The following is a 13686-nucleotide window of genomic DNA, read 5'->3' on the forward strand; positions in this document are numbered from 1 at the left end:
TAGATAGATGATAAATAGATATATATATATATATAGATAATAGATAGATAGAAGATAAATAGATGGATAGATAATAGATGGATGGATAGATAAATGGATAGATAGATAGATAGATAGATAGAGATAGATGGATGGATGGATAGATAGAAGATAAATAGATGGATATAGATAGGTAGATAGATGGATGGATAGATAGAAGATAAATAGATAGATGGATATAGATAGATAGGTAGATAGAAGATAGATGGATGGATGGATAGATAGATAGAATATAGATAGATAGAAGATGGATGGATAGATAGAAGATAAATAGATAGGTGGATATAGATAGATAGAAGATAGATGGATGGATAGATAGAATATAAATAGATAGATAGAAGATGGATGGATGGATGGATAGATAAATAGATAGATGGATATAGATAGATAGGTAGATAGATAGAAGATAGATGGATGGATGGATAGATAGAGATAGATGGATGGATAGATAGAATATAAATAGATAGATAGAGATAGATGGATGGATAGATAGAAGATAAATAGATGGATATAGATAGGTAGATAGATAGATAGAAGATGGATGGATAGATAGATAGATAGAATATAGATAGATAGATAGAAGATAAATAGATAGATGGATATAGGTAGATAGAAGATAGATGGATGGATGGATAGATAGATAGATAGAATATAGATAGATAGATAGATAGAAGATGGATGGATAGATAGAAGATAAATAGATAGATAGGTAGATAGATAGAAGATAGATGGACGGATAGATAGAGATAGATGGATGGATAGAAGATAAATAGATAGATGGATATAGATAGATAGATGGATGGATGGATAGATAGAGATGGATGGATAGATAGAAGATAAATAGATAGATGGATATAGATAGATAGATAGATGGATGGATGGATAGATAGAAGATAAATAGATAGATGGATATAGATAGAAGATAGATGGATGGATGGATAGAAGATAAATAGATGGATGGATAGATAGATAGATAAATAGAAGATAAATACTGTAGATAGATAGATAGATGGATAGAAGATAGATAGAAGATACATAGATAGATGATAGACAAAACAAGAGATATAAATAAACCCGAGAGCACGCAGTGAGTCTGCAGTCTCAGCACAGATTAGTGATATTCTCTGAGCCGATGGTGTTTGAGTCGAGGTCGAGCACTGCATGATCTCACGCCGAACCCAAAGCATGAACACTGCGAGTCTTACGAGCGCGGGGCGTTTAGTGGGAGAGTCCTGCCGGCAGTGTCCGCTGTGGATGCGGTGTCTCTGCACCAGCTCGTCAGCCGACGGGTCCGTCCAGAAGTGATTGGCCGTCTTGGCTTTAGTGTAATCCAGAGCACACGGACCGACTGAAACACACACAGGTGCGGAAAAACATCACACACACATCTTTACCTCAATGCATCATAATATTTTCTAAATGTCATAATCATTTGTTAACAAACAAGTATTAAATACTTCAATGAGCTCATTATATCTGCATTACATTACATTGTTTAAATTAATAAAGTTTTAGCTAACTGTGAGTTTCTGAAATACATAACTTAAGACAGTTTCCTCTGATAACAGATCATTCTGAACTATAATGTGGACTCATGCACTTTCTGTAAAGCTGCTTTGAAATGATGTGTATTGTGAAATAAATGTGAATTGAATATCACAATTACACAAAAATGCACAATTTCTATATGTAATTAGAACTACATTGTAGTACAACTATGTAATAGAAAATGTTACAACTATGTAATAGAAATACATAATTTCTATATACATAAAATTTCAGTTACACTTTTCAATAGAGGTTATACATATGACGTCACATGACTGCAGTTACACACACTGAGTGGCTGTTTTCAGTGTGAATGCCGTTAAAAACACACAAAACACATCTAAAACGGGAAAGATTGACTGTATAAATAGATTTGACCAGAAATCTGAGGTATATTTTTACAGACTGCTGAAAGATACAGAACAGAGAAGCAAATAAATCACTGCGATTCACAGAAACAACTGGATCCAGGCAGAGAAAGGGGGATTTACAGTTATTATTGTCAATATGCTGCATTATGGGGTAAAATCACACCCTATATATTGCATTGTTATATATTGTGTTTACAACTCATCAATTAAATATTTACCATCGTATATTCTGCATAATTGGATGTTTTTCAATAAACACTGACAAAAAACGACACAAGTTTTAAGGCTGGACGATATGATGATATATATATATAACATTGATATAAGTGATCACATGGAGTTAGACCTATATTATATTTATATAAAGTGTTCACAGGCAAATGTGCTTTATGTATTTCCCCGGCGTTGAAATCAGGCTCATATTAATATATCAGGAAACATGATTCCTGCTGCATGTCAATATCCATGATCACTGGATCTTTGGTAAGTTGTAAGAAACACTATATCCAGTCCAACCTTTAGTTTAAACTGATGATCGTTTGTTTTACTGGCGTTTTCACAGTTTCCTCTATTAAATCCAGTCACTCCGCAGCTCTTCTGCCACTCAGAGTGACGTCAGTGCATAACCTCTATAAGGTCCCGCTTGTTAACATTAGGTAAACATTAGGTAAAATGTTAACTAACCTAAACCAACAATAAAAACATCGCAATATACAAATTCTTGAACATATTTAAAAATATCAAAGCTGATACCAAGCAAAGATGCGAGGATTGGGCCGTCAACTGGATCTCTCAGAAGCGCTTCTCTTTCATAAAACTTGCTGAAATACAAATAAAAGTAAAAGTGATGGCATTCAGGATCAGAATAACATACTACTGCACTCTGGGCTAGTCTGTAAATGTTCTGTATGCATGGAATACTCATGGATGTAAGTGTAACAAAGTAACTAGAAGGCTAATATTATTTGATCACTGCCTATGTATGAAGCTATAAAATGTGTACACAAAATTGGATTGCATATACAAAATTGCCATTTTCATTTGAGGTGATAATTGAACGGCACTTGCAGAATTAAACAGAAATAATATCTGTCTTTAATTCATTCTTCACCTGCTGTTCTCCACCATGTAATGTACGATCTTGTCCAGCATCTTCTCTGTGAGCGCAGTGCGAATCCAGAGGTGTTTGATGGCCAGCGGGGACAGGTTGGGCGGCCTGGGATGTTTTCGGACGATCTCCTGGCTCACCTGGGTCTGGTTTTGTCTTGTGAAAAGTAAAATAATACTGAATGAAAATCAACTATATTTACCCTTTTTACTTTCTTAACTCTCAAATGCACGATTCAACAGTGCACAATTATCATTTGATTTCAAACCAGCAGAAATATTTATATTACTCATTATTTTATAATAATACATATAATTAATTACAATATATTAATATATTTTAAATAAATACATTTATAAATATAAATAATATAACTTATTAAAATGTATATAATTATTGTTGTTAGAAATAATATTATTAGCAAGATTATTATTATTATTAATTAAACATAATTATAAAATACATTTATATTTGTATATTATAAAAAAGAATTATAAATTATAAAATATATTTATATAATTGATCAAAATTATAATCTAATATAAATATAAAAATTAATAATTTAATCTAAATTACAATTATTATTGTCATTAAAAATAATAATAATAAATATTATTTATTAATAAAAATATTATTAATAAAAATCACTTGGAACAAAAAACAACATAATTCCAGAAATCTGAGAATTTGACCAAAGCTTTAATAATAATAATATAATTTTTCAAATAAAATAATTAAGTTTATAAAATGAATATAATAGAATAAAATGTAAAAAATTAATTATATAGTATTATCTTAATAATAGTAATTTTTGTTATATTTTTTCATTTAAATACCACATTACTTCGAGAAACTCACTTGTTCTCTATGATTTGTTCCAGTTCCTGGACCTTCCTGCACAGTTCCTCAGCTGGTGGAAACATCTTCCCCACCTTCATGAAAAGAGCCGCCAGCTTGTTACTGCGCAGGAATCCGGCGGCCCGTCGCTTCAGCCCATGAAGAACACACGCTTCCACCACACCTGCACAAACCACAGATACATCTCCATTCAATCTGTTTAGTCACAGTGGGCTCTATTTTAAGGCGAGACACTACAGGTGAATAGGGTAAAGTTTTTAACTAGCAGATATCACCATGACACTTTCCCAGTTGATTACCTACATTAAGATGAGAAAAAAAATGTATTACAAGTTTTCTGTAATTTAATGTTTAAATATGCAAATTAGACAATATCTAATTAAATATGCGCTAATTTGCATATATTTTAAAAAACGAAATCTGAGTATTGGATAAAGCCAGGTTAAAAATTATTTTTTCATTGTGTTCACATATTAGATGGGAAAAAAAATTACAGAGGGATTTATGGATATCTACTTTTGTTATCCTGTAAATCAGAATATACTGTCAATAGCCTTAAAGAAATGATTTTCGCCATGTTTTTTGGAATAAAATGTTATATAAATCAGGCTAGGAATAATATATTTACAAATCCCCCTGGAAATGTCTTCATAATATAACTAGGTACAAGACTGGAAGGTTTGGTGTATATCGGTGCTACTGAAGTGGAGATTTCGGACTTGGAGAATGAGAGAAAGATCATTTTGAGGAAACGGGCTTTAAAGATTTATCATCAGCCAATGAGATTGCGCATTCAGCCCTTTTACTTTCACGATTGGTTGCTGATAAAAAGGAAATGACCATATTTGGATCCGACAGCATTGTACAGGAGAGAGAGAGCTTTCTAACGGTGTGTGTGATGACAGTGTGCAGACAGCGATCGCGGAGCAGCATGTTGATTAAGAACGCCAACTTTTGTTGAATTTATGAGAAATCTACAGATGCAAACAGACAAAGTGTAAGACCTAAATGTGTATTTCGGACTTTTTTTCACCACAAGTCTGAAAGAAGACATGTTATTGAAGACAAATATCCCAAAATTGACCAGTAAAAAAACCCCGATGTTTTTGCCTGCCGTGTCTCACCTTAAAGGATCTGAGCACATGGTCTAAAAATCCACTTTTGCTAGTTTAACGACGGGAAAAATGGTCGGCGCTCCCGGTGCATGGTCTAAAAAAAGTCATCCCTATTCTCTTAATGAGTAATTGGTGTGTTTCGTGCGTAACGTGCAATAAAGACTCATCTCCCATTCCCTTTAAAAGCCAGTTGTGCTCGCGCCTTGGCGGATTCGCTATTTACATGGCGGAATTTGCAAGCAGAAAAACTGAACGCTTCTCTAGCGAGGAAACGGATCTGACCATCTACGGGACAAAGTGTACGCTCCTTGTGGACCCGCCTATAACGCGCTCTTTAAATAACAAAAAACAAACATGGCGCCATTGACTTTAGACCAGGTTTTTGTAGGTCAGTGGCTCAGTCTATTTCAGTTCCTCAAAATAGCAATGCTCCAACAATGCGCCTGAACACACACCTCGTTCTCAGACCAGCATGCCAATGGGCAAACAGATGGGCACGAATGCATTTGCTGTTTAAACATCGTGGCGCAGGACGTGAAAATGAAAATTGCGTCGGGCTGAAACTAGCAAAACACACTTGCGTCGCGCCGGGTGTACGATAGGGCCCTTAGTGTTTATCTGCTCGATTACAGAACGCAGTAATCTGACAGCATCATGAACAGATTGTTAGGTGGAGGTGGTTTGACAGCTCACTGAAGCAAACGGATATGATGTGAGCCATCAGTGATAACCCGAGTAATTAGTGTCCTTTCACCAGCCCACTCACCATACTGACATACCAGATACAACACACTGACGTTCAAGGTAATAAGGTTGAGACTAAAATATGCATTTAAAAGGAAAATGCTTTTGTCACATGCATTGGGACCTATTATGCCTTTTTATAAAGTCTTGATGTTGTTTTTAGGCTCTACTAGAACTGCTTGAATGTTGATTATTTTCCCCACTGTTGCAGCTCCTCTCTTCCCAGTCTGTCAGTAACGCTCTGGAGTGTGTTTCCAGTACAACAGCGTAACTCGCTGCTTAACTATCATAGTCCGATGCATGATTGAAGAAATCAACAAGCTAGTCACAACTGTTTCCCGAAACCATACTGTTGCAAATTGGTCGTTCAACAACTTTGGTTAATGATGTCACGCAGGTGGTGGAGTAATAACTACTTTTAAAGGGGTGTTATAATGCTCTTTTCACAAGATGTAAAATAAGTCTCTGATGTCCCCAGAGTGTGTATGTGAAGTTTTAGCTCTAAATACCCCACAGATATTTTTATATAGCATGTTAAAATTGTCACTTTTTGAGGGTGAGCAAAAACGCACCGTTTTGTGTCTGTTCCTTTAAATGCAAATGAGCTGCTGCTCCCGGCATAGGGGGCGGAGCTACAACAACTCGTGTTCTTTTACCTCACACAGACATGCACTGAAAATTTCAAAAACTATTAGCCTTTTATGTTCAAACCGAAGTCAGAAAGATGGAGAGACTCAAGAAGAAGTGACAACATGTAGAAGCAACAGGACATTTCTGAATGGTTAGTTGATGAATTTATGCAGCTTATGTGGAGTTATCTTCTAGTCATTGATTAGCATATTCTGTCTTGATAATCTATAAATCGTGTTCAGGGGGTGGGGTTTATGTAAATTTTAGGGTTGGTGATGTCACTAACCCTGGAGGAATGTGGTGTAGTCTCTACCAGCCGTTTGTTGTAGTCCTTAAAAAGCGATTTCTTTAAAAGCAAATATCTCCCTTTGCTTTGAACTTTGAGCGTTGTAACTTTGCAGATGTTGTTTATGCTCAAACAGCAACATTACACACTAACTAAAGTTAGAAAAGTGAAATCATAATCAACCACCCCTTTAATGAATCTGTTTGAGATTGAAATAAGCGCTAGATGTTTTGCTATAAATTATGAACATGGCATCTGAGGACTATTTCTCATTTTTCTCAGTTATTTTGCTTTATTTCCAGATTCAATCATAGGCTCGTTCTTGCGTACTAGAGCACGTTCACACATGAGCACTCTTCAAAAACGGTCCTTTAAATCTTTTGACAAACTAAAAAACGTAAATGACATTTTTATATATTCTAAATAAAAGATATAGATTGTACTTAATGTCAGCTTGCTAGTCCACACTCAGCCCCTGTCCACACAAACACGGGTATTTTCAAAACCGTAACTTTTTCTATGCGGTTTGGCCGTTCGTTCAGATTTTCAGAAACTCCGGTTGCAGTGTCTGTCGTGTAGACGGTAAAACTGGAGATTTTGGCTTGTGATGTCGGAACTGGAAATAACCTTTTTTTCCAGGCTTTTGATTGGCCAACAGGGCTTTACGGTAGGGTTATATCGCCACCTGTTGGTTTGGAATAGTCTTGACAGCGCTTCATAGCGTGTTTTTGCATTTTCATGTGGACGCAAAATATTTTTTAAACGAAAAAGGAAAAATTATTATAAAAATACCCGTGTACATGTGGACTAGGCCTCAGAGTGTTATACACTGAAGCAGTGTTGAAGTTAATGAGATAATTAAGCGATTAATTGAGTGATGATTGACCATTATTGAAGACAGCTGATGTTAACAAGCAGAATCACTGAAGGAGAAAATTACAAATTATAAGTCACCATTATGGTGATCAGTGTTTGGGCTCTTGACCCTTAAATTATTAACATTAGATTTAGTTTGGCTGCTGTAACTGCCAGTTGAACAAAGAGAAAAGATGATCAGGGGGTGTTGGTTTGTGTTTTGACAATCATTTTTTGACCTGAATCACTGAATTCATTTAGAGCCTAATCTCTGAGTTAGGATTACTTTATTGATTATAGCAGCACTGTCTTTATACAGCATAATATTTTTAGCATTTTCAGTGTAATCCAAAGGATTTCCTAAAAGTTGTTCTGATACAAAAAAAACCTGAAACTTTAATTTAGACACACAGACATCAAGAATCAGCCTATCTGCTTTATCTGTCTTCAATAATGCTCAATCATCACTCAATTAATCACTTAATTATCTCATTAACTTCAACACTGCTGCGGTGTTACGTATAACACTCTGAGTGTGGATGGACTCATATAAACACTGAGCGGAGTTAATTTAACACTGGGGATTTTGCTGTGTATTGCACAAGAAAATTAAGTCCACATTAAGACTTCTAGCCACACAATTTTGCGATGCTGTTTGCGAATGTTCGTTGGAACTCTGTTTTCGGGAAACACCGATTCATTGAACTATGCTGATAAAAACAGAACTTGCGACCATATTGGCTAACAATGCATTTGGGAAACACATCCATTTAGTTCCTGTCTCTATGAAGCCCCTCCTTCTGAAAAGCACACTGTTCTCTGATTGGTCGGCTGCAGCAGTGTGTTGTGATTGGTCGAGCGCTTCGAGCGTGTTTGGGAAAGTCCCGCCCCTTCCCATGACTGCTAGTTTCAACACACTACTAACTAACTCAACCAGGCCCCGCCCCTTTATTCTGCGTATGAATTATTTAAGTGAGGAATATTGTGACGTGTTCGTTCCCGGAAGAAACTCAAGACTACAATGGAGGCGTTTCAGGAGTTCAGAAACAGACTTTGTGCTCAAACAGCAACATACACACTAAAGACAGCTGAACGTAAACACAATAGATCCACTTTAAAACAGTTTAAATTGATGCAATTTACATAAGTAAGAGTTCGGCATAGATTGCTGCTTGTAGGCACATGCACACACATCTCACACATGTTGCCATTTTGATATTTTTCATTGATATTTTGGTAACACTTTACAATAAGGTTCATTAGTTAACATAGTTAATGTATTAACTAACGATGAGCAAAACATTTGTTACTATATTAGTTATCTTTGTTAATGTTAGTTAATAAAAATACAGCTGTTCATTGTGTGTTCATGTTAGTTCACAGTGCATTAACTAATGTTAACAAATACAACCTTTGATTTTAATAATGTATTAGTAAATGTTGTAATTAATATTAACTAAGATTAATAAATGCTGTAGAAGTATTGTTCATTCTTAGTTCATGTTAACTAAGGTAGTTAACTAATGAAACTTATTGTAAAGTGTTGCCGATATTTTTAATGTTTGAGGGGTTTTGAAGTGAAGATCATCTTACCGCAGAAAGAAAATATGTGACTGCTGTCTTCATGTACGAACTTGCGTGTCACGGCCTCCTCCATGATCTGCTTGACCTGAAAGTCCAAACCAACATCTGAGAATCTCACAGGCATCATTGTGATGATGTTCAACCGCTGAGAATCATGGGTAACAGGGGTGAGGAGACTTCGTAAGGTTTGAGGTTCGTAATGAGTCGTGAAGGACGGGGAATAAAACATGCTCTCTTACTCATAGGTTGTTTCTGACTTGCGCTCCATCATAATGACTGGGTGGCGTGTGCAGATGGACATATGTGTTGATGAGTTCAGAGAAACAGAAGGGAGTGTGTGACTCGGATCAGAGTGGCTTTCACTTCCTGACGCATTATTGAAATTATATTCACATGGTGCATTCAAAACGGCACCTTCACCGGGTGAACAATCATGACAGGGTCATTCAATTTAAAGTTCAGAAGAATGATTTTTGAGCCCTACAATATGGCACAAGGATGATCACTCCTGAATTAAATGCACCAATAATTTCATTAGGGCCACCTTATATGTTAATGTGGTATCGGCCGATATATGTTATCGTTATCGGCCCAATAAGAAAATATGGCCGATATCTTAAAGCCGATAAATAATGTATTATTTCCTTCAGATGCGCACTGTTCAACATGATGGTTTTGAATGGATTAGAATATGATTAGAATCACTTAAAAAGGAAAATACAGTTCAGTGCAACATGTGCAGCGCAAGTCTGTCATATCAGCTGCATAAAATTATAATGAAAATATTTTAATCGTGTGCTTGGGTCATGAGACTTTTGTTTTTGTGATCAGGCTCTCAAAAATTATATAAAAATTTGGATTTAGATTTATCGGCCAAAATATCGGTTATCGGCTTTCAAATATAAAGAGTTATCGGTTATCGGTATCGGCCAAAATTTTCATATCAGTGCATCCCTAAATTTCATTACATTTATGCATTTGGCAGACACTTTTAGCCAAAACAGTTTACATCGCATTTAAGGTATGATTTTGATCGGTTAATGCATCAACTGGGAGTCGAACCGATAACTCCATGACATTGGCACTGCTCTATTGTTTGAGCTGTAGAAATGATCACACTTGTAATCACAAAATAATATTTCTGCTCCTTTATAAGCTCTTACTATCTGTAAATGATTATTGGTTTATTCACCAAAAGTGTTGATTGGGTTGCGCAGATCTTGATGGTTGGAGTAAAAAAATTCTATTATTTCCTAAAAGTACAATGGCGCTACCATTCTAGTTTTCTAAAATCATGTGTTTTTTGCACATGTACCATGGTATATTTATCAAAGCTTCACAGTATTAACTAGGGATGCACCGATATGAAAACTTTGGCCGATACCGATAATTCTTTAAATTTGAAAGCCGATAACCGATATATTGGCCGATAAATCTAAATCCAAATTTTTATATTATTTTTGAGAGCCTGATTACAAAAACAAAAGTCTCACCATTAAAATCCATGTCCCAAACACACACTTATAATGTTCTCATTATAATTTTATGTAGCTGATATGACAGACTTGCGCTGCACATGTTGCACTGAACTGTATTTTCCTTTTTGAAGTGATTCCAATCATATCATCATTAACATCTGATACGTTATCGTATCATTGTACCATAACAATACATTTTTGTTTCTGAGCTGGATGGAAACAAAACTTAAAATCAATTAGGCTAACGTATTTGAAAACTGGAAGCTTATTGATTATAATTATAGTATTATCATGTGCTGCTATCAATGTACCATTAAAGGACAATAACATTACATTAAGGAGGACAAACCACTCTAATTGACTTTCTATTGAACACAGCAGAGTTACGCTCTTAAAGGGACAGTGCACCCAAAAATGAAAATTCTGTCATCATTTACTCACCCTCAAGTTGATGGACTTGATTTTTTTCATACTATGGAAATCAATGGGGCCCATCTATTGTTTGGTTCCCCATATTCTTAAATTTATATTCAGCTGAAGAAAGATGAAGTAAATGATGACAGAATTTAAATTTTTGGGTGAGCTACCCCTTTAGTAAGCGCTGTAAATGTGAATATAATTGACTAAAATGAATTTGTTAATGAGTTGTTGCTTAGTACTGTAATAAATAATGCACAAACAAGCATGTGACGTGACATTTGTAACACACACGTTTTTTGGACATGTGCCATTTAAATACTGTGCCATTATCTGATACAATCACAATACTTCTTATAAAAGGAAATCAATTAATATGACGCGTCTTCTTCATATTGGACTCCTTAGATAAGGCAGATTGCTGATGACATGTGATTCATTCTGGTACTAAGAGGACAAACCAGAATGACCTTGTTTAGATGCTCTTTTAAAAAGAAATAGACCGTACACAATAGTGCTGTCTGAATGAGCAGATGATGAACGCTGCATTATCGTGATCAGACAGGTGAGTGTCAGTGCACATTACCACCTATATTCCCTGTCAGATTGAGTGATCGACAGCCTGTATTGATCATCTAGAGCAGGGTTTTTAAAGTGGGGTCCGGGGGCCACAAGAGTGCTAGGGGTCCATGGGAAAAATGTCAAAATAAATATATAAAAATAAGATTTAACTAACTAAATAAATAAACAAATCGCCTGAAACAAATGAATACAGTTATATTTAAATAAATAACATATATGATTCAAATAAATAAATTAAAATTATTCAAATAAATTAAAACTTGATTTAGTATAAAAATGTAAAAATAAATAAGATAATACTAACTAAATAAATAAATTGTTTAAAATAAATAAATAAAATTCTATTTGAATAAAAAAAACATTTGATTAAAATAAGTACAATTATTCAAATAAATAAATAAATTAAAACTTGATTTAATATAAAAATGTAAAAATAAATAAAATTATACTAACTAACTAAATAAATTGTTTAAAATAAATAAATAAAATTCTATTTGATAAATAAATATGATGATTATGATGAACTTGATTTAGATAAATAAACTTGATGTAGGTAAATAAAGGAAAAGCAGTGTAAAAATGCACAAAATAAATAAATAAGATTATACTATAAAATAAATAAATTTAATTAACATTTATTTAAAATAGAAAAATAAAAATGATTATCTTTATTTAGATTAAATGAAAAAACAAATAAGATTAAACCAAATAACTAAGCAAATGAATAAATTACTGAAAGTAGGTTTAAATTAATACATAATTATATTAAAATTGGATAAAAAAAAGAATAGAATACATCTAACTTGCATCTAATAGTACAGTCCTACATTGAGTAGAAAAAAAACGTACTGATGTAACGTAATAGAAACTAAATATTTTACGCATTTTTAATATTAATGTTTCATAGTATTAATTGGGTCTTTATAGCTGCCTTTTAAATTTCAGGATGCATGAGGATGATTATATTTGGGCATCTAGGGCATATTTGATAAACAATGATCCAGAAAATCTCCCACCTCCTTCTTGACGTTGCGCAGCAGCCTCTGACGCGTCTCTGATTCTGCAAACAAACACACAGATTCTCATCCAAACAGACTCTCTAACTGCTGTATTTCCACAGATGAGGATGAGGATGAATGTCTTCTTACCTCCCATGTCTGATGTGATGTGTGCTGAGATGCTGAGCTGTTAGTGACTGTGAATGTGCGCAGGATGACAGTGTGTGTCCTCGTGAGTCAGAGCTGCGCGCGCAGGGTGTGGCGAGCCGCAATAATAACCGACACCGCTCGCGATACTTATATATATATATCATAAGACTGATATCATCACCTGTCTGTCTCGATCCGATCTCGGCAGGGATGCTGTGGTTTAGAGAGACTCTAATAATCTCTAGTACATTAGGATGATGTTTATGATGGGTGTCGGTACAACCTGCTGTGATTGGTCACATGAGAGCCAATCCGCGAGAAGAGAAACGGCGTGGCCACGCCCACTTTAATGTATCATCAGGAGAAACACGCTAATCACACATGTGGGAGAACATGCATAACACAACATCACACGATATACCTGCATGTTCTCATTGATTGAAGGGGAGGTACAACGTGATCAGGCTAATTTAAGCGTATAAATGTTTTATTTATTACGTCATGATTATAGGATTAATTAAATATTCAACAATATTATTGATCTGCCTGCATTGACACCATTATATGAGAGATGAACTGAGCTGGACGATGAGATCACGGTTTTCTCCAGAGAGGCTATATATATAAATGAACTAAATTAATAACCTTTTTACAACAAAAATGAATCATCACTGAACTTATTCAAGCTGGACTGTGACGCTACAAACTTTGTTGCATTATTTTCCTGTTATCTCTGTAAAGCTGTATTGTAAAAAGCACTATATAAATAAAGGTGACTTGACTTATATTATAATTGTATTAATTAAGGTTTATTTATATAGTGACACAGTTTTATTTTTAGATTATATAGCCTAGTATTATTGCATTGTATTATAATTATTCATTAATTACAGTTTTATTTATATAATGACTCAATGTTTCAT

General features: G+C 34.6%; 1 protein-coding gene across 1 annotated transcript in view; it reads right to left on the bottom strand.

Moving 5' to 3' along the window:
• sgsm1b (small G protein signaling modulator 1b) overlaps positions 1–13019 on the bottom strand; it is a 42225-nt gene extending 29206 nt beyond the window's left edge. The window contains exons 1-7 of the mRNA XM_084104677.1: positions 12764–13019; positions 12632–12675; positions 9148–9223; positions 3925–4087; positions 3070–3222; positions 2712–2779; positions 1245–1387 (exon numbers count right to left, since the gene is read on the bottom strand). Coding sequence (XP_083960803.1) covers positions 1245–1387; positions 2712–2779; positions 3070–3222; positions 3925–4087; positions 9148–9223; positions 12632–12675; positions 12764–12770 — 654 coding nt within the window. The 5' untranslated portion in view covers positions 12771–13019. The remainder of the gene's footprint in view (positions 1–1244; positions 1388–2711; positions 2780–3069; positions 3223–3924; positions 4088–9147; positions 9224–12631; positions 12676–12763) is intronic.
• Between the last annotated feature and the right edge of the window lie 667 nt (positions 13020–13686).

Source organism: Abramis brama, assembly GCF_963993115.1.
Source record: "Abramis brama genome assembly, chromosome: 25".
NCBI classification, from domain to species: Eukaryota; Metazoa; Chordata; class Actinopteri; order Cypriniformes; family Leuciscidae; genus Abramis; species Abramis brama.